Source organism: Canis lupus, chromosome 25 (genome assembly GCF_048164855.1).
Source record: "Canis lupus baileyi chromosome 25, mCanLup2.hap1, whole genome shotgun sequence".
NCBI lineage: Eukaryota > Metazoa > Chordata > Mammalia > Carnivora > Canidae > Canis > Canis lupus.
This window is the reverse complement of record NC_132862.1, coordinates 40,870,457-40,891,946: the sequence shown is the minus strand read 5'-3', so window position 1 is coordinate 40,891,946 and position 21,490 is coordinate 40,870,457. Positions and strand designations below refer to the sequence as shown.

The 21,490-nt window shown below is 43.8% G+C and overlaps 1 protein-coding gene across 1 annotated transcript; it reads right to left on the bottom strand.

The window, feature by feature from the left end:
- Window positions 1–8,327: 8,327 nt before the first annotated feature.
- On the bottom strand, window positions 8,328–18,395 carry FGF23 (fibroblast growth factor 23). The gene is made up of 3 exons (XM_072799318.1): window positions 17,919–18,395; window positions 12,001–12,104; window positions 8,328–10,753 (listed from the first exon to the last, which is right to left on the bottom strand). Exons 1-3 carry the CDS (start codon window positions 18,313–18,315, stop codon window positions 10,316–10,318), a joined length of 939 nt encoding a protein of 312 aa, XP_072655419.1. The 5' UTR covers window positions 18,316–18,395; the 3' UTR covers window positions 8,328–10,315.
- Between the last annotated feature and the right edge of the window lie 3,095 nt (window positions 18,396–21,490).

Below are 21,490 nucleotides of genomic sequence, written 5' to 3'. Positions count from 1 at the left end.
TTTTTGTGTGTCTGTTGACTATTTGTAAGTCGTCTTTGGAAAAAAGTCCATTTAGGATTTCTGCCCAATTTTTTTTTTTTAAGATTTTATTTATTTATTTTTAAATCTTTTTTTTTTTTTAATTATGATAGTCACACAGAGAGAGAGAGAGAGAGAGGCAGAGACATAGGCAGAGGGAGAAGCAGGCTTCATGCAGGGAGCCCGATGTGGGACTCGATCCCGGGTCCCCAAGATCATACCCTGGGCTGAAGGCAGCACTAAACCGCTAAGCCACTGGGGCTGCCCTTCTGCCCAATTTTTAATTGGATTTTTTTTTGGTGGGGGTGCTGGGTTGTATAAATAAAGAATTTATTTCTTTATGTATCTTGGATATTAACCTCTCTCAGATAATATCATCTGCAGATATCTTCTCCCACTCAGTAGGTTGCCTTGTTGTTCATTCAGTTGATGGTTTCTTTGCTGTCCAGTAGTTTAATTTGCTTTTGTTTCTCTTGCCTGAGAAGATATATCTAGAAAGATGTTTCTATGGCTGATGTCAAAGAAATTACTGCCTGTATTTTCTTCTAGGAGTTTTATGGTTTCAGGTCTCACTTTGAGGACTTCAATTTATTTTGTGTGTGGTGGGAGTCCAGTTTCATTCCTTTGCATGTAGCTATGCAGTTTTCTCAGCACCATTTATTGAAGAGATTTTTTTCCTGTGGCTTGTTCTTGCCTCCTTTGTCCTAGATTACTTAATCATATATGGTGCATTCATTTCTGGATTCTATTCTGTTGTATTGACCCATGTGGCTACTTTTGTGCATTTTTCTCATTTCATTTTTATAGTTGTCCTGGCTATTTTTGTGTACTTTATTCTTCCATATACAGTTTAGAATCCATTTCCAGAAAAATTCAGTTGCAAATTGATTTGGAATCCCATGTGCATTTGTTAATTTATCTGGTCACTCAATACATACTTTTCAAGCATGGCACATACATAGCAGGCTATTATAAGAACTATTAGAACTATTATAAAAGCTGCAAATATAATAGCAGTGGATTAAAAAATAGACCAGTCTCCATCCTTGTGAAACCTGTAGTCTGTCAAGGAAGACAGATAAATATGTAATATGTCAGAGTGTGGTCAGTGGGAGAGAGAAATGGAGCAAGGTAAGGGGAATTGAGAAGGGAGAGAGGATGCCGCTTATCTAGGTTAAGTACAAGAGGGCTTTCTAAGGTGTTCCTAGAGTTCTGAAGAATGTGAGTGCTGCTGATCTCTGGGAGAAGAGCAGCTCGAGTAGGGAGTAGAGAGAATGCAGAGACCCTAGGGAGGGATCTTGCTTTGCATATTTGACCTGCAACAGGAGTTGGAAGAGTGGTAGCAGAGGAGGACTAAGGGGAGAGGAGGTGGTATGGCCCTGTGGCTTGTGCTAAGGATTATGGGGAACATTTGTTGATTGACTCTTGTGTGATTGGAACAGTCAGCGATGATCCAAAAAAGGTTTGTGGTCAGAAGACCTGTGTGCCAAGTTCTAGGCCTGGCTCGTGGTGCTTTTGTGGCTGAGCGGGTCTTTAATACCCCTGAGCTGCTCTTTCCTCACACTAAATGGAGAATGACTATAGTAATGTATTTGTGTGTTTTGCTAACCTTTTGGTTTCGGTATGGCAAACCTACAAAAAGTGGCCAGAATAATACAAAGAATTCCTGTGTACCCTTCATCAAGATTCCTCACTTGCTTACCTTTTGCTTCATTGGCTTTGTCATTCACTCTGTGTATCTCTGTGTGTGTGTGTGTGTGTTTTCCCCCTGAAATCTGAGAGAAAGGTAGAGACATCATGCTTTTTGTGTGTTTCCTAAGATCAAGGATATTCTCCTATAAAGCCACAAAACAAATACTCAGCACCCCTCAAGTCTTTAATTTTGACCATGATGGTGGATATGTAGTAGTATCTTGCAGAGGTCGTAATTTTTTGCATTCTTGTTCACTAATGATATGGAGCACTTTATCACATATATATTGCCTATTTGTGTAGCTTCCTTTGCAAAATGTCTTTTTAAAAATTGTGTTTGGGACACCTGGATGGCTCCGTAGTTGAGCGTCTGCCTTTGGCTCAGGTCATGATCCCAGGTTCTGGGATCGAGTCCCACATCAGGCTCCCTGCAAGGAGTCTGCTTCTCCCTCTGTCTGTGTCTCTCATGAATAAATAAGTAAAATCTTAAAGAATTGTTTGTCTTATTTTTGAATTTGAACTCTTCATATATTAGGGAGATAGAAGTTCTTTGTCAGCTATATGTGTGCATGTCTAAGCACATATACACTCTTATGTATTCATAATATTCCAGTTTTCATATTTGTCAGATATATAACTTTTCTAAATGGTGTTTTTAAGGAGTAGTTGATTTTCCTAAGACTGATTTACCATTGTGTTTATTTTATGGTTATTGCTTCCTGTATTCTGAGAAATGTCTGCATAACCCTGGGTTATGGAGATCTTTTGTTTTAGAAGCTTTATAATTTTACCTTTGACACTTAAGTCTTTGATCTATCTTGATTCATGGTTTTTCACATGAATATCCAGTTATTCCACGAGCAATGGAGACGACTTTCTTTTCTCCCTGAATCGCTTTGGTTCCTTTGTCAAAAATCAATTGACCGTGTAAATGTGGGTCTGTTTTTGGATTCCTTATTTTCATTTTCTTTTTTTTTTCTTATTTTTTTTTTTTTTTTTTTTTTTGGCTATTGCAGGTTCTTTGTATTTCCATATACATTTTTGATAGACTTTTTAGAATAGCTTTTAGATTTACAGAAAAGTTGAGAACGCAGTACTAAGAGTTTCCAGATACCCTGTGCTCAGTTTCTTCTGTTATTAATATCATTCATTATTTTAGTGCATTTGTTACAATTAATGAATCACCATCCATTCATCATCATCCTCGTCATTATTTAAAAATTTTACTTATTTATTCATGAGAGATAGAGGCAGAGACCTAGGCAGAGGGAAAAGCAGGCTCCCTATGGGGAGCCTGAAGCAGGACTTGATCTTGGAACCCTGGGATCATGCCCTGAGCCGAAGGCACACACTCACCACTGAGCCACCTAGGCATCCTGGTGCATCATTATTCAATAAAGCACATCATTTATTCAGATTTCTTAGTTCTTCTCTAATATCATTTTATGTTCCAAAATTTCCCATCCCATTTTTACCACATTACATTTAGTTGTCTGTCTCCTCAGGCCCCTCTTCACTGTGACAGTTAATCAGACTGGTTTTTGATCACCTTGGTAGTTTTGAGGAGCACTGGTTGGATGTTTTGTTGGATCCCTCTCGGTGGGAATTTGATGTTTTTCTCCTGATTAAGAGTTGGGTCATAATTTTTTGAGAGAAGAACACAGAGGCAAGGTAATTTTTTTTTTAAATCACATATCAAGAGTCCATACCATGAACATGACTTATTTCATTTGATTATTGATGTTGGTTTTGAGGTTGACCTTGATCACCTGGCTGAGATAGTGTTTGTGAGGTTTCTCCATGGTCAATTACTGATTTTTTCCCTTTGCTGTACTGTACCCTTCCAGAGAAAGTCAGTATGCACAGTGGAGATTTGTGTTCCCCTCCTTGAGGACAGTATCCATATACATTTTTTGGAATTCTGCTTGAGAGCTTGGGCTCTTCTCCCTCATTTATTTATTCAATCATTGATTTTTTTTTTTTTCTGTAAGGTTTTGAATTTTTGAGTTGAGACTGTTTATTGGCTCAGTATGTGATCTGTCTTGATGGACATTTCATATGTGCCTGGAAAGGGTTTTAGAGACCTAACCATTTGATTTTTATATTTTCCTTAAGAACTGGCCCTTTTGTCATTGTAAAATGGTCCTCTTTTACCTATGGCAATATTCCTTAACTTGAAGTCTATTTTATATGTTATTAATGTAGTGAGCACGTATTTCTTATGCTTGGTGCTTTTTACCAGACCTATCTGTTATGCCATGAATTGTGCTCTCTTTCCTCCTCCCCAAATTCATGCATTGAAGCCCTAGTCCCAAGTAACTCCAAATGTGAGTGTACTTGGAGATGGGGCCTTTAAATGAGGCAGTCAAGTAAAATGAGGCCAGTAATATGGGCCCTAATTCAGTCAGACTGGAGTCCTTAAATGAAGAGGACATGTGAACACACTGAAACACCTAGAGATGCCCGTGCATAGAGATAAGAGCATGTGCAGGCAAGAAGTCAGCCATCTGTAAGCCAAAGTGAGAGGCTCTCTGCTGGCATCTGGGTTTTGGACTTCTGGTCTCCAGAACTCTGAGAAAATAAATTTCTTTTGTTTAAACCACCCTAATCTGTGGTATTTTGTTATGTCAGCCCTAGCAAACTCATACAGTACCTTTCCATCCATTTCTTACAAGTGCATCTTTTATAGACAACATATGGTTGGATATTTTTGTTTAATCCTGTCTAACCACACCTGCCTTTGGTTGTAGTGTTTCATTTATATATGATATAATTATTAATATAATTGGATTTAGTCTGTCATTTTTCTATTGGTCCCATCTGATTTTTTTGTTTTTCCTTTTCTGTCTTGAGTATTCTTTTTAAGTAATCACTTTTAATATTTCTGTTGGCTTTTTGCCAGTATTTGCATTATTATTGCTGCTGCTGCTGTTGTTATTATTGTGGTTACTCTAGGAATTACGATGTGCATTTTTTTAAAGACTTTATTTATTCATAGAGACACAGAGAGAGAGGGAGGCAGAGACACAGGCAGAGGGAGAAACAGGCACCATGCAGAGAGCCTGACGTGGGACTTGATCCAGGGTCTCCAGGATCACTCCCTGGGCTGCAGGCGGCACTAAACCGCTGTGCCACCAGGGCTGCCCAGTGTGCAATATTCTCAATTTACCACTCAGAGGTCATATTGTATGATTTTTACATATAGTGTTATCGTCTTGCAACCATTTTATTTACCCTTCCCATTCAGTGTGATAATTTTGCCTATATATTTCACCTTACTATATTATAAACCCCACAGTACATTGTAATTTTTGCTTTAAGTCATAAACTAAGGAAAAGAAGTATACCATATATACGTGTATATATTCCTGTACATAAATACTTCTAGCTGTCTACCTATATATAAGGTCATATTTCTACCCCAGCTTTCAAGATTTTCGTTTTGTTTTTCAGCAGTTTGGCTGTGATATACCTAAGTGTGATTTTCTTTGTGTTTATCTTGCTTGAGTTTTGCTAAGCTTCTTGTATCAGTACATTAGTTTTTCATGAGTCTGGAGAAAATCTCAACCATTGCATCTTCAAATATTTCTTATTCTTCAGCTTTTTCTGCTACTATTCTAGAATTCCATTTATACATATCTGGGGCAGTTTGATACTATCCCATAGATCACTGAGACTCTGGTCATTTTAAATTTTTAATTTTTTTCTCCCTTCCCTATTTTTAAAAATTAAGTTCAATTAATTAACATATAGTGTATTATTAGTTTCAGAGGTAGAGGTCTGTGATTCATCAGTCTTACATAACACCCAGTGCTCATCACACCAATGCCCTCCTTAATGCCCATCACCCAGTTACCCCTTCCGCCACCCACCTCCCCTCCAGCAACCCTGTAAGGAAACATAGAACCCTTGTTTCCTATGATTAAGAGAGACTGGTCATTTTTTAAAACATGTTTTTCCCTGTTGTTCAGATTAGATCATTTATATTAATTTTTTATGTTAAATGGGTATTTATTCTTTCACCTCCAATCTACTATTAAGCCCATTTAATAAATTTTTCTTTTCAGTTATTCTTTTTCAAGTCTAGATTTTAAAAAAAATCTCCTGAGATTTCTGATTTATTCTTTGTTGTCGTACTTTCCTTTAAAACCTTTACACATATTTATAATAGCTGCTGTAAAGTTCCTCCCTGCTAATTCCAACATCTGGAGTGATTTCTAGGGATTGCATTTTCTCTCGACTCTGGTCTGTTTTCCCTCATTTCTCACAGAGTATGGATGATACCATGTATGGAATCTGGTTTAAGTCCTCTTCCTTTAAATGGAATCTAGTTTGTTCTGAAAGCCAGTTAAGTTAGTGGCAGAGCATTGTCGCCTTGTCAGGCATGGTGTGTGATTCTCTGTTACAGCAGGTCTAATTCAGTCTTAAATTTAGTTTTGGGGTATATCTTTTTCTCTGGGGCCCACTCCTAAGATGGGGCCTCTGTATGTCTCAGAACTGATGTGTTCAGTGAGCCCCTTTATGCTTGCCCCGTTGGACCTCTGATATTTCTCAGCATTTTATGGCTTCTGGTATTGCTGGCTGCTTGTCTTCCACTTCCGTAGCAGATGGTCTTTGTAGGGTCTTGCTGAAGTTTTCCCTGTGCGTGTGCAGCCCAGCCCTTGGCCAAAGACCTGTAGTGAATGTTCATGCGGACTTGGCATACCTCCCCTTTGCCTAGCTCTCCTTTCAGCTACACCCCCCCGCCCCCCAAGAGTCCAGCTGCTTTCCCAGATCAGTGCAGGTGCCATACCTACCTGAGTTCCATCTCCCTGTCACGTGTTCTGAGGATAGAAAGGAGAGATGATCATGGGGACTTGTTTCCTTTCTCCCAAAGATCGTGGTCTTGGACTACTCCATGTCTGAAAATAATTGCCTCCTATTTTATTTTATCTAGTTGTTTGGGCAGGACAGCCCACCTGGTACCAGTTCCTCTGTCACGGCTAGAAGTAGAAGCTATGTTAGGCATTAAGTTAGTTAAGATGTATACATGTTCTATATAAACAGCAAGTATCTATACAAATATGTGCAAGGGGTGTGATGCTATTTCCATCCTGCAAGGATTTATAATTCTACGGACAAGATAAAGATTGGGCTTTAAATACCAGGCATCCTGCCTATGATTATATCTCTGAAGCTTCTAGCAGCCAGATTACATAATTTGTCATAAAAGTGGTATGTACATACTTTTCTTCACTTACCTTCTCCCATCCCCACCCCACTAACTGTGTTGTGTTAAAGGCTTTAACTTTTCCTTCCCTTAGGGAGAACTTTCACAGACAGAGAACTCTTCCAAGCCTGTGGAGGGGCAATGTCTATAGGACATCTTTTCTCTGCAGTGTTTAATTTTCCTTCTATAATGGAATGAAGGCCTATTTATTCCAAGATGGTTATTTTGGTACTGTTCCATTCCTGTGGATTATCAGATTTTAAAGTCCTTTGGGCCAGAAATAAAACAGAATCACTTACCCTTGTTTTTTATTTCAGAAATACTGTGGAAGAATGAACTTTATAAGCAGAGGCAATGTTATAAAACAAAAAGAGAACTTTTAAAACAGTAATCTGCCTTTGATAAGTCTGTTTTATGTGATTAAGAAAAAAAAAATTGACCTCTAGTCCTGTATCCAGATTCCTGTCCCTCACTCTTCTCTGTCCTACAGGAAACTTTGGTACTCAGACTCTTGGACGTAATCAAGACAGTCTGGCTTGTCAGGAGGTCATTGGAACACCAGTCAAAATAGTGCACTGAACACCAGTTCACTTAGTGCAGTGAACGCTGCACTAAGTTCTTTAACATTTGTTACATAAAGAGGCTAAAGTCAGGCTGTGGAAAACTAACTGTAGTCTTGAGCTGATGTAAATTTGAATATTTGTGTATTTGGGTGTAATGGTGATGTAAATGTGTCATGGACATCTTTGCTTCCTGTGTTTTGGTAGTTGGTCAGGTAGAGATTAAAGGAGGAATTCTGGGGGCATCAGCCTCAAAGAGAAGACAGAGGTCCATTATATTGGTGTCCTGCTTTTATAAAGGCTCACAGGGCAGTAACACTGTGTTTGGGGCAAGTACATAGTATCTGGTTCACTGGGATACCAATGTGGTTACATCTGTGGATATTTTCTAAATATGAAATTCTCTCCTTAAAACACTTTTGAGCTGGAATGATCAGAAATTCAACATTGATTTAAAAAAAAATTCTCCTTGTTTTCAGTAATTTTGTCTGAATTAACCAAAATTGCTGAGTCCATGGGCAGCCCTGGTGGCGCAGTGATTTAGTGGTTTAGTGCCGCCTGCAGGGCGTGATCCTGGAAACCCTGGATCGAGTCCCACGTCAGGCTCTCTGTATGATGCCTGCTTATCGTGTCTCTCTCTCTCTCTCTCTGTCTCTATGAAAAAATAAAATCTTTAAAAAAAAATTGCTGAGTCCATTTATGAATGGCAAAGAAAGAATAATTTAAAATTCTGATACTCTTTTTCAGAGCAATATTGCTGTCTGGATTTTCACAATGCTGCCCTCCCATAACCCCTTTCATGATCACATTCTGACATGTTTTCATGTAGTAATACAGAAAGGAACAGCTAAGAGAAGCTGAGATAACTTTATTTTTCTTTTAAACAGAAGAAAGAAAACACATGGGGTTACACTTTTATAAATATCTATAAATATTGAGCGATAGGCAGATTTTCCAAATAAATAAATAAATATTGCCACATGCTAAGGACCGTAGGAAATTGTGGGAACTACCTTGGCTCTGCCAAAGGAAGAACCCCTAACAAATGGCATTGGGTTTGTAAGATTACAACCAGTTTTCTACCAAAGTCCTTTTGGGATGTTACATCTAGTTATCAGTATGGGGGAGCTTCCAGTAGCTTTTAAACAGTATAATATCTTCAACGGGAAGTGAAAACTACCGAGAAAATACTTGCCATGCACTGCTATATAGTAGTATACATAGTTTTAGTGTTCCCAAATAGGAACCAGTCCTGCAAGTTCAGCTTAAAACCATCAGGTGAAGACAGCTGTCCAATGTTCCGTAAGTAAACATGGACCCGTTTCTAAGGCTGGGTGCCTGACAGCAGTGGGAAAAAAACAAGTGGACTTTGAAGAAGCTGTTATTTAAATCTACTTTGCTCATTAGCATTTTGCTCTGTAGGTGGCCATCTCAATAGAGGTAGGAACAGGGGACTCCCTTATAGAAAGACTCCAAGTCAGGTGGGAAGGCTAGGGAGGGGGAGGCTGAGCATCAGGCCCACCTGTCATGTTGGTAAGTGAGGTTTGGTTTTCCTGGGACTGAAAGCTGTCTTCGTGTAAGGCCCCCAGAATTTGCAAGTGGACAGAGACCCAAACATGTCAGCCCAGGCGTGTTTAGCCACCTCTGTAGCCAGTGCTGCAGAGCAGTGAGGAGAACATGGTGAACAGCTGGCAGTGCTGTCTTCGTGTAACTCTTACACTTTGGCCCCCTGGGGATTGGGCTGCTTTCCCCCTGAGTCCGTGATGCCACCTCACTTAGATTGAAGGACACAATCTGCCAGTCCACGGAAAACGGAACCCAGAGCAGCCCGGTTGGTTCAAGACTCCCTTCCTGTAACAATTTTGGAATTCATCCCAAATACAGTACTACTTAGGCTGGAAGTAGGCTTCATCAAATGCCTCCAAGGGGAGTTTGAATTTATTTCCATTTCAAACATTTATTTCCATTTCCTGGGGGGGGGGGGGGGGTGTTTCATGAGCCTCTGCCAAAGCTCTTCCTCAGGCCAAATTCACTAAAGCCAAAGTCGGGGGCCCATAGACAGGGTTATATCCTGGACTGCTTGGAAACAGGCAGGGTCATTCTCAGCCCTCCTGCTGCTCTGGCTGCATAGAAGAGGAGAGAGCATGGCAAGCAGTGCCCACCCTGTCCGGAGGTTGAATTTTCTAGCTTGACTTCTTGCCTCCCTTGTCCGAGCATTCTAGTTCATTTTGACCAGCTTACTACCAATCTTTTGGACAGCTCTGCTCCAGATGCTCAGGGAAGAGCAAAGCCTTGAGATTGGGGTTTTTATCAGTTTGCCCAATTCAGCTATTAATGCCCTAAGTCGAGGTTTGCAAACTCGAATGCCAACAGGGTCCAGGCAGGTAACACAGATGTGAGGGGCAGTGGAGAAGCTACTGGTATTTGCTCTTCCTTTCACCTTGGAAATGGTGGACTCGCTAAGCCGTTGCTTGGTTTTTAATACTAGGCTGATGAGGAGAGGCCTAGGGAAGGAAGAGGCACTTCCCCGGGGTTAGGGGGAAGGTGGCGGTGGCAGTGGGAGTCCCCGTCTCCAACGAGGGCGAAACTGCTAGTGTGTCGTTCTGGGCCTCGCGATTCGGAAGAGTGGCACAGGTGGGGTGGGGAAAGCTCCGAAATGGCCACTGCTGGAGCCTCGAAGGTACATTCTCAGGGGACCTCCTGGCGGGCGATGGGGAGAGAAGCCGCCCCTTGCCCAAGCGCCCGCCTTCCCTTCCCGGGACTGCAGAGGGCGCAGGGCCCGGGAAGGCAGGCCCTTTTCCGACAGGTGCTCAGACAGGATCCCCTTGGGCTTTCCCTAGATGGGCGTGGGGAAGGCGCGGCACCTGTCCACGCCCACCCCGCCGGCGCGCGCGTTGGCCCTGTGGCCCCTGAGCACCCCCAGCGGGTCGCTGGCCGGCGCCCCGGGGTCCTCGGCGCTCGGGAGCTCCTGCGAGCAGGAGGCCGGGGCGGGGGCCAAGCGCGGCCTGGGCTTCAGCACGTTCAGCGGGTCGCGCTCCGGGGCCTCGGCGCTGCGCGTGTGCCGCCGCGGCCTGGGCGTGTGGAAGTGCACGAGGGGGATCTCGTTCCTCCGGGACAGGAACTGCGAGTAGGGCGGCGGGTTGGTGCCGGGCAGGAAGGCCCTCTTGGCCTGGCCCAGGCTGACGAGGAAGCGGTGCTGCGGGGAGTGGTACACGTCGTAGCCGTTCTCCAGCGTCCGCTGTCGGAACCGGCAGCTCTCCGGGCTGAAGAGGTGCTGAAAGGGGGAGCGCAGCGTGGGCCGGCGGCCCCGGGCCCCGAACCCCGGGCGGGGCGGGGGGGGGGGGCTGGCCCGGCTGCGCCCCCGGACTCCACGGGAGGCCGCCTCTGCCCCTCGCGCCCTCCTGGGGGCAGTGACCTGACCCGCGCCCTCGCCCTCCTGCCCCCATCGCACCCCGACCCCGGCCCGGCCCGGCCCGAGACCCCACCGCCCTGCCCTTGGGCGGCCCCGCCAGGCTGCCTCTGGGTCCAGCTTCTGGAGGGGGGGCTCATGACTTCATTCACTGCCTTTGCCCCCTCCCTTGGCTGAAGGTTGGCTTGGGTGGACCTTACCTGGAGAAAGGAGGAGGGATGGGGCTTGAGGGTACTCAGATCAGAGACCATATCCTTTGGGATTTAGGGCGGGGAACTCGGTGTGAGCCCTCACCCTGCCACTAACTAGTACTGGGTTTTATTGAACACCTGCTAGGACCTTCACGTGTTGTTTCCTTCAAAACCTCAAACTTCCCGGAGTGCTTTACAGATGAGGACTATCTATCTGCCTAAATGTGGTCCTCAGATACTTTAGTGTAATGCCTATATTTGTTCCACAGAGGGTTGTCTACTCGAGGCCAGATACTGTCCTAGGTGCTGGGACACAACAGCAAGCCAAAAAGGAAGTCATTGCTGTCATGGTATTCTTGGTCTGTCTGGTGGTGAGAGGCTCCTGAGATGAGCAGTCCCACTACTGCATGATCTCAAAATTCTTTAGAATATGCCTGCAACCTGTCGTTTGGGAAATCCTTTGCTCACCAGCCTGAATGACCAGCGACCACAGTTGGGGACAGAGATCATTCAGGAGAGATCTTTAACTGGAGGGAGATCCCACGTTACCTTTTCCAGGTGGGGAGACCAAAGTGGAGAGAAGTGAGGGGACCAGCACAAGGTCAAGAAGGTCTAGAAAAAGAATCAGGAAGACACCGACCGATGGCTTCTCCCTAGGGGACCTACATACAAGGTGCTGTGTAGATACACAAATGGGTTCCCATAGGCAGTCAGACTAGAGGTGAAGAGCCCAGGCTCCAGAACCAGACTACTTGGGTTCAGACCCCAGCTGTATAAACCTGAGCATCTATTACTTAGATTAACTAAATCACTCAGTGAAAACATCACCAAGCACTGCCAATGGAACCTTTGTATAATTTCATGTTCTGGCAAAGAAATGAATTATCTTTAAATGGTGACCAGCACAAAAAAGAAACTCACTGATCCAAAGATGTTGCCTCTGAAGTCCATACAGAGGTACCTCCTACTCATCACACCTGTTATCACCACAAAGCCGGCATCCTCTGACCGGATCATCAAGGCACCTATGGAGAAAATCTTCCAGGTCAAAAACTGGTTGCACATCCAAGTCCTATCTTTGAGCACTTCCTGAAAATTCACCTCCCCTGATTGATTTTAAAGGCAGTGATGATTTCGCTTCACCCTCCCTTGTACTTACTTGTTCAGCTTCCTTTCTTCTGATTGTGCCCTCTAAACTCCCACTCCCACTCTCCTCCATCCTCCATTTGCCTCCTACTTCCTCCTCTTGTTTGTATGAAGCACTCTGAACTCCCAGCATTCTTTCTCCTGTGCTGGACACATGTTCCTCTCTCAGCCTGCACTGTCTTTACTTCCACCGTTGCCTAGCTAATACCTCCTAATGTTTGCGGTTGATCATCACGTTCTCCCAAGCCCCCTCGGCTTTTGTAGTTTTCAAATCTACACCAAGAGATGTCTTTCGAGGGTCCGGCTTGCATATATAGAACCTAATGCTCCACTCGGATATCTGTATAATAGTCAGTTATCCATCACCCAACACCCATTTTGTATCAAGAACCATGTTACAATTGATCTTCCCCTCCCTTCTCTGTTTATTGAAGTCTCTCATCCTTCAAGGCTACGCTCACTTTCTTTGAAGACTTTCCTAATCTCCATAATCAGAACTAATGCTCTCACCTTTATTACAGCATGCATTTCATTCACCTTGCCTTAACTAAGTTTACATTATCTAGCGCCTCTTCTAGAGTGAGCTGCTTAGGAGCAGAGGGTTTATTTTTCTGTGTAGAATAGATACCATGGATGCACAGAATTTCTTCTTGGATCTTCCATTGCTGCTCTTTGTCCTTTCCTTGTTCGATGGTGTCCCCTCCAGTGTGGTCCCTCATGGTCTTTCAGTGTCCCCATTCAACAACCAGTCTCCAACAAGGGCCTAAAATCCACACATACTACCTACACTTGAAATAATTAATAACTGCCTGCCTTCATGGGGACCTAGCACTTTTAACAATTGCAATGCATTGTACCAAGGACTAAAGTCTAAAGCTTTCTGTTTTGTGGCAAGAGTATCATTCAGCAAGAGTTCCACCCCAAATGTTGTTTAATCACCTGACATTTTCTGCTAAAAATAATTTCATATTTATTTATTTATTTAAATACACAGAGAGGAGAGAGAGAGAGAGGCAGAGACACAGGCAGAGGGAGAAGCAGACTCCATGCAGGGAGCCTGATGTGGGACTCGATCCCGGGTCTCCAGGATCATGCCCCGGGCTGTAGGGCCACTGAGCCACCGGGGCTGCCCTAAAAATCATTTCTTTAAGTCTTTGGAATCACTTGCATTCACTTACCCCAGAATTTCCATGTGTATCTCCTTTGGCCTCACAGCCCCGGCAGGTGTTCAAATTTCTATTCTAGCAATGTAGTGTGGAGAGGTTGTAAATGCCCAGCACCGTGTCCAGGAAGTGGGGGAGCCTCATGGGATGACTTATACCTGTCTCCCCCTTTTACCCTGTGTAGGCTCTGAGGAGAGTACCAGACAATACTTAGACACTAGCTTCATAGGGACTGAAATTGGAATGATGTGAGACAGAGGGAATGAGGGTGGGAGCAAGCCAGAAAGAAGAGAAAGCAAGAAGGCCAAGGAGAAACATTCATTTGTTCCAAGTTTGACTAAGAGCTAGCCTTAAGGAAAGCTTCTGGAAGTGGGGTGGGGTATAGGAGGCACAGGGGATATTTAAATTACCCTGTAATGAGGTCTACCTATGGGTCTCACATATATGGCTAATTCTATCACAAGCCCTTAGACAAACAAAGGAATGTGTACAAAAAAAAAGTTTTGTCCTGATGAATTTTCAGTCTAACTGTGGATAAAATTACACTTAGTCATTGTTTTTGAGTGGTTGTGCTTTAGGTATTTTACATATCTTAAATTTTCAAAACAACTGTGATCTTGTTAATATTATTAGCATCCCAATTTATGTGCAAAGGGAACTAAGGCAGGATTCAAACTCGGGGCAGTGACTCTAACATCCTCTTCCTATGGTCCAGCAGTTCGCCTCCAAAAAAAATCATCACCAGCCTGAGGAGACAAATTCAAATGCCAAGATACGCGTTGCAACCCATGAGAACTCCAAATCACTCTGCCCCTGAGCAGGTCAGAGAAGGGACCCTGACCCAGGAACCAGGGGACCTGCGTTCTGATTACTAACGCAATTACTAACTCTGTAGCCTTGGGCAAGTCATTGCTCTCGCCTCGGGTTGCTCAGCTGTGTAAAGAGAATGATAGAAGCTGGGCTGCCAACTTTACAGGGTTCCAGTCAGACTCAAATGCAATCTTGGTTGGAAAAGTGACTTTCTTCAAATGTTTTGAGCAAATGGAAGGCATTATGTAGCGTGTGCTGGCCTGCCATTTATGACAGGCCCAGACTTTGTGAGCCATGCGGGCCTCATGCTTGGGGTCATATGGGCAGAGTGCATGCTACATGTGCTCCTGGGCTCCTGGGCTGGGCCCAGTAGAAAACAGCCTGGAGGGGAACAGTGAACAGCTGCTACAAAGGACAAAGACTGGAATCCAACCAACAGGAGCCAAGAGTAAGTGCAGGAAATGTCAGAGACAGATCGCCTTCCCTTGGCTTGTTCAGAAGGCATATTTTCACAGGTAGCATAGATTCTAGGGCGGAATCTGGCAGAAGGAAGGCACACACTGGCTGCTGGGCTACAATCTGTTGCAGCAGGTGGCTTCAATGGACTGGCATGTGATCCTGGAGGGAGCATGGGGTTGGGGTCAAGGTGTCCTCTCAGTGACCTTGAGCCAGTGTAGTTCTTTAACCTTTGTTTTTCATATGTAATGGAATCATTTATCACATTTGGTCATCTTAAGGGTGCAATGAGTTAATATTTTTATCCACAATAAAAACACTAAATGCTAGCAATTTGACTATTGCCACCTGCCTCCACTCTGCTATAAAACTTATTTTATAAGCAATTAAAATTATCAGGGCATCTGGGTGACTCAGTTCATTGAACATCCAACTCTTGATTTTGGCTCAGGTCATGATCTCAGGGTCCTGGGATTCCTCCTCAGTGGGAAGGCTGCTTGAGGATTCTCTCCCTTTCCTTCTTCCTCTACCCCTCCCCCCGCCATGCTCGCGCGCTCTCTCTCAAATAAATAAATCTTTTTAAAAAGTAGAAAATTATTGCCTCCATTCTGTTCTCATGACAGTAAATGATAAATGAGATGATACATGTAAAGTGCTTTGAGCTCCCCAAAATAAAGAGAATATTTTGCCAGATTAAAGAGCCTAATTCCGCTTCAAGTAAAGAAAGCACCAGTGGGGAAAATGGAAGAAGGAAAAATATCAGGATCTTGGAAGTGGTATTAACCACAGGTAATAAGCATCTCTCCTGCTGTTTCTATGAAGCAGGGATGGTGAGAGGGTGGCCTTCTTCGTAGTAGGACAGGAGACACAGATGTCGGAGAGACTCCCTGACATCGGTGCTATGAGTCCCAAGGGAGGTCATAGGATCTTATAACCAAGTAATTTCACAACAACCGACAACCCATAGATGGTTTGGGCATTCAATTATTAATCAAGAATTTACTAAAGCGCAGTGATCAGATGAACCAGATTGTATCGGAAATGTCTAATTAATTAGGAGGGGGAAAAGCACACACCTTCCATTAGTGTAAAAGCAAATCTTTCACCCGTCTGTGAATTCCTTGTGCTGCTTATCTGTATGCCTCAGTGTTTCCTCTTTCCTTTTTTAGTGACTTTTGACCTTCGTGTATACTTTTATATTAGCAATACACAAAATGACTGATTGAATAAAGGGTTATATAAAATAGGTCAAATAAGAGGCAGCTGGGTGGCGAAGTCAGTTAAGCATCTGCCTTTAGCTCAGGTCATGATCTCAGGGTCTTGAGATTGAGCCCCACAAGGGGCTCCCTGCTCAGCGGGGAGTCTGCTTCTTCCTCTCCCTCTGTTCCTCTGCTGCTCCCCTCCCCTGCTTGTGTTCTCTTTCTCTGTCTCTCTCAAATAAATAAAATCTAAAAAAAAAAAAAAAAAAAAAAAAAAAGGACAGGTAAGTCTCCCTCTCCCCACTGTGACCAACTCCCCTCCGCAGGTTTGTGTTAATTTCTAAAGACACAATACTTAGCTACTGTCTACATCTAACAAAACAAAATCATTTCTACCAAAAAACATCTGAAATCAGTTCAACTCATTTTTCATCTTCTCAGTCATTTTAATCACTGTATCAGTGTATTCTCTGAGCCTTATGCCAGTAGATATTTGAGGGAAAAGTTTTACAAGTCAGGCTGCCTGCTTCATAGGCAGAGCACCACACGCTGTACCACCCACAACTCACCACAGCTGGCTCACACTGTTTATGTCATGCTCCAGAGGACATGTCTTTGAGGGTTCCTTTTGGTGGAAGGTACTGTTAAATATCCATTGAATAAAATGAGCAACACTTTGGATGCATCAAACGTATCCAGATTTAGTTCAGATTTGTGTCATTGTCATTGGACTGCAATTTGGTTTCCAAAATCTTGACTCCTGAATCCTACTCTGTCTATCCCCTTGAGTTCTGGAAACTGAATGGTATTTGCAGAGAACTTTGGTCCCTCCTCTCATCTCCTCTCACCATCCACTGAGCACTGGAAGAGATATGCATAGCTGGCTCTGCATGTGCATGTGTATCTTGCAACAGCTTTAAGGACCTTTGATACCCACACAGCAAAGCCACCAAAATTATCAATTAAGTCTGTACAACAATAAGGGCAAAGCATTATTCCCATAAGGAGTTTCCTTTAATTAAACAGAGACTGTGGTTACTCTTTCATTCCTTCCGTTTGATTGAGATTGAATCAGCTGGCATTCTTCTGTATCCTCAGTGTAATTTTGACACATTCTTCTAAAATAGGAGGCCTTGTCTCTTTCACTACTCATCCCCGTCTCTCCCCAGAACTCCCTATGCATGTGCAAGTGAAGAGGCCCTCATTTGAATCATAGCTAATTGATCAACTGTGGATTGTGGTCTAGCTTGTCACAAACCTAATCTTTAAAATCACTCCAGTAGCTTCATGTTGCCAAGGAGTTCCCAACTAGCTCAATCTGCTACTGAGCAGACCTTTAAGCTCCACAGAAAATTAAAATAAAATAAATAAAATAAAATAAAATAAAATAAAAAGCTCCACAGAGAGGAATCACCAACTGATACCAAGCTGGGTACCTCTTAAAGTCCCCAGCAAACATGTTGGGTGCATGGATGCATGGATGTCCATGCACTTGGTCAGACCCATCAAGACAGTATAGCTGGACAGCCTGTCTTTCATACATTTTTCCTGAGAAGTTTTTAAAGATAGAATACTAGAATTTGGAAAGAGCCCCTGAGTTCATCTATTCCAATCCTTGGTCTGATATGGGAATCTTTTTTATAACCTCCTCTGTTAGCCGTCTCCAAAGTTTATGAGCCAAACTCAGTGTCAATGACCTATCTAGCTTTTCCCCCTCTCAACTTTTTTGCCTTTGTTTCTGCACATTATTGGACTCTGGATAGGACAAGTCAGAGGGGCTGCTATTGTAGGAAGAGGGATTATAGTTAAGACAAATTATTTTTGTTGGGAGAAACAGGTAAATGCTAATTAGGGAAGTAGCAGAATCTTCTCCCTGGGTTAAACACACATGCACACACGCACACACACACACACACACACACACACACAAATAATGGCTTCTGGACAAGAAGCTAGGAGGCTAGATTAGTCCTCTGGTCTCGCCCAAAGCCTCCCCAGGTCCCTTGGAGGTGGGTAGACAGAGGAGGTCTCCATCCTTCCCAGCCTGAATGAAGCCCCTACTCACTGTAGATGGTCTGATGAGGTGTGCCATCCACATGGCCGTCCTTGTGGATCTGCAGGTGGTAGCTGTTCCTGGCTGTGGCCGTATACAGGTGGGTTAGGCTACCCCAGCTGGAGCCGAGCAGCGGGGAGGTGTTGGAATAGGCTCTGACTACCCAGCACAGGACAGAGACCAGGAATCCAAGGCGGGTGCCAGACATCACAGCTCTCTGAATGGCTGGCTGGAGTTTGAAACCTGACACTGCCTCCTTGATTCCCCGGCTGTGCCTCACAGGCCTTTTTCTCCTCTTCTTTGTGGGTATCTTGCGTGAAAGTCCCAGGCTAGATTCCCTCCTTTTTTCCCTCAGACTTTTAAAGGGTGGCCCTGTGACATCAAACAGGAAAAACTCCACTGTCCACATCCTCTGTGTTGTAACCAGCCCATTGGAAGAGAATGCAGAGCCCTCTTAGGCTCACGGAAGGCACGTCGTTCCAGACACACACACACACACCCCTCAATTTCAGGCCAGCGCTCCAAAAAGTGAATAATGTGTGGGCAAAAGTTATCTACAACTCTGGGTTGTCTGTTGACCTGTCCCACTTCCACCAGGAAATGTGAAGGCAGCCAGCAGTTTTGAAAAAAAAAAAAAAAATCCAGCTTCAGTCATGCAGTCAACAGACTCCTGTGCAATTAATCTCCCTTTGAGTCTACTCATTTTGGTTTTCTCCGTCCTTTTAATTCCAATCAGCAACTGTGTATCCAGTTCTTTCTCTGTGCACAGTACCAGGTGGGTGTTTTGAAGGTACAGAAAAAGTACAGGACACCATCAGGCAGAGGGCACCCTCGGAAATCCCTCCTCATGAAGATATGGGAGCTGGAAACAGAGGTACAGAAGCCAGAGTTGCTACCCTGGGAAGATTTCAAATTAGGAAGAAAGAAAACCAGGCCTTGAAGTCCCTGCTGCTTTATGAAATTCTGAGGTTTGATTTCTCATTTTTCCTAGTTTGGACTACCTAAGGGCAAAATAACTGGTATTATGGTCTCTCCAACAGTATGGAGACTAATTCAGAGACCTCGTGAAGATGGGAAAGCTGGTGGCTGAGCACAGGGGAGCAGATCCTGGGAAGGTCCCAGGGGCAGAGTGGCAGGCCAGGGTGTCCCCACAGCTCATGTCTCCTGGGTGTCTGGCTCCTGGGACTAGACACTTCCTTGTAGACCCTGCTCACAGGTATGCCCTCTGGGAAAGTACATTTGATGTGGGGTGATAGTGCCAGCACCTGCAGTCTAATGGGGAAGCAAACAACTGGAATGCATACCAGAAAAATACACACAAAGAGACTGCTCCTCCTCCAATCTTCCATTTACTGAGTGCATGCAGGCATCAGGCTAGACGTCATGGTTGATAGAAGAGAGAGTGAGGTGTGACCTCTGCTTCAAGGACGTCACAAGCTAATGGAGAAAGGAGAAACAAGAAGTAACCATTGCAAAAAACGTAATGGAATGTACAATCATACAGATGCAGACAAAAGATGCCGTTAGTGATTCTATATTTGTGCAAGTTTTTATAATTTATAAAGCATTTCATAATGCTAATTTTTACATATATTAGCTCCTTTGAATCTCACTGCAACCCTGTGAGATTGCATTATCAATATTTTTATTTTATATATGAAGAAATGGCAATCATGGGTTCATATGTCCAAAGTCACAAAGCAGTTAAATGAGAGAGCTAGGACAAGGTCTTCTGGTTCCCTAGGATGTTTCTCCTAATCACATAATCACAGTGACAACTGACACTTACTGAGAGCTTCCTAAGTGCTTTACTTGTAGTAACTCACTTCATCGTTATAATAACCCTTTGAGGAGATGCTGCAACCTCCTTTACACAGATGAGGAAACTGATGTGCACAGTGTCCCAAGATGTACAGCCAATATGTGGATTGATGTTGGATTTAAATCTGGGCAATCTGACCCCCAGACCTCCTAAGAACTCACACCACATGTTAGGGCAAAAGAGATGGGAGCCGGGAACTTGGTAAGAGAGTGCAAGTAGCAATGAGGCATAGTAGTCTCCGGTGTTTCTCTAGCAAACACAGTCCTATACCCAGGATGTGTCTCTAAAATATGAGGTGCTGTCTCCCCAGTTTAGGTAGTAGATGATCAAGGACATACAAGACAGTCTTCTTTAATAATGATCACAGAATGATTCATAAACACATTACCATATCTGAGCATTCAGAGTTGAAATACACATCATTCAGGAAGATTTGCCAGTTGTTAACCACGTTTCCTTTTCTGGTTGCAAAAGGTACAAGTGGGAAGTACCTGTGAAACAACCAGCAGGTATCAAGAAACTTCTCTGCGCAAGAGAGAAGGGAGGGGGAGTTCCAGGAATAAAAAGCAAAACAAACATCCTTGAAGGGCTTATACTATAATTGAGCAGAGGAAAACCTTGTTAAATACAAAGCATTGTGTGAGAAGAGCTAAATTCCTAGAATATGCAAGTAATGCTAACAGCAGGGGGCCTGAGTGGCTCAGTTGGCTAAGCTTCTGCCTTTGACTCAGGTCATGATCTCTGGGTTCTGAGATTGAGCCCCACATCAGGCTCCCTGCTCAGTGGGGAATCTGTTTCTCTCTCTCTCCCTCTGCTCATCCCTCTGCTCATGTCCTCTCTCAAATATATAAATAAAATATTTTAAAATAAGAAATGCTAATGGAATTCAGAAGAGGATGAGAGCACAGTGGGCAGATGCTGTGGTCAAAGAGGGCTTTGAGGGAAGCGAGATTTGAAGGGGCCTTATAAGAGGGACAGGGAAAGGCATTTCCTAGCACCTGCCAGAGCATGGTGGGAAGGCAGTGCAGGTATCTCAGGAAGAGTACATGGTTATTCATTTGTCCTTGTGGTGATTACAAAGGGGCTTCCCTAGCTGCTTCAGCTTATTAGTTATGAGACTTGATGGGCCAACTTAATCCATTTCCAGACTTCCCTCCAAGAAGAAGCCCTGAACACCTAGCAACTGTATCTGAAGGCAGAGGACAGCCTGGGACAGTAGGCTTACTTCCGAGGGGAATGGAGGCAGTGCAGGGAGGAGAAGCATTCTCCACTTGGTGAAAGCAAAGGAGAGTACAAGAATCTCAGAATAATTCTTTCTACTGAGATATTGAAAAATTTGAGTAGAGGAGGGGATTTTCTCATTAGTATGCACAGATGGCAGAACTTCCGGCTCCCGGCTGATGACCCTACCACTGGATTCCAAACCTGGCTGCCCATTAGAATCACCATAACTACCCTAGCACTAACCTTAGACTTACTGAATGTGCAGCCCAACTATTTGTACTGTGCCCCAAAGCTACCCGGGAGATCCTAACACCCATGATGATGTTAATGACCCTCAAGAACTTTTCAAGAAATAAGAGGTTGAAAAGAAGATTCCTGTATCAGACCAAGGATTGGAATAGATGAACTCAGGGGCTCTTTCCAAATTCTAGTATTCTGGTCTTTTAAAACTTCTCAGGAAAAATGTATGAAAGACAGGCTGTCCAGCTATACTGTCTTGATGGGTCTGACCAAGTGCATGGACATCCATGCATCCATG

Excerpts from the sequence above, each read along its gene's own strand:
- FGF23 (XM_072799318.1), bottom strand. The coding sequence starts at position 18,315 with ATGTGGACAGTGGAGTTTTTCCTGTTTGATGTCACAGGGCCACCCTTT. Across the intron at positions 12,105-17,918 it reads ACCTCATCAGACCATCTACA|GTGCCTTGATGATCCGGTCA; the intron begins GTGAGTAGGGGC and ends TTTTCTCCATAG. Across the intron at positions 10,754-12,000 it reads GAGGCAACATCTTTGGATCA|CACCTCTTCAGCCCGGAGAG; the intron begins GTGAGTTTCTTT and ends TCCCCCTTTCAG.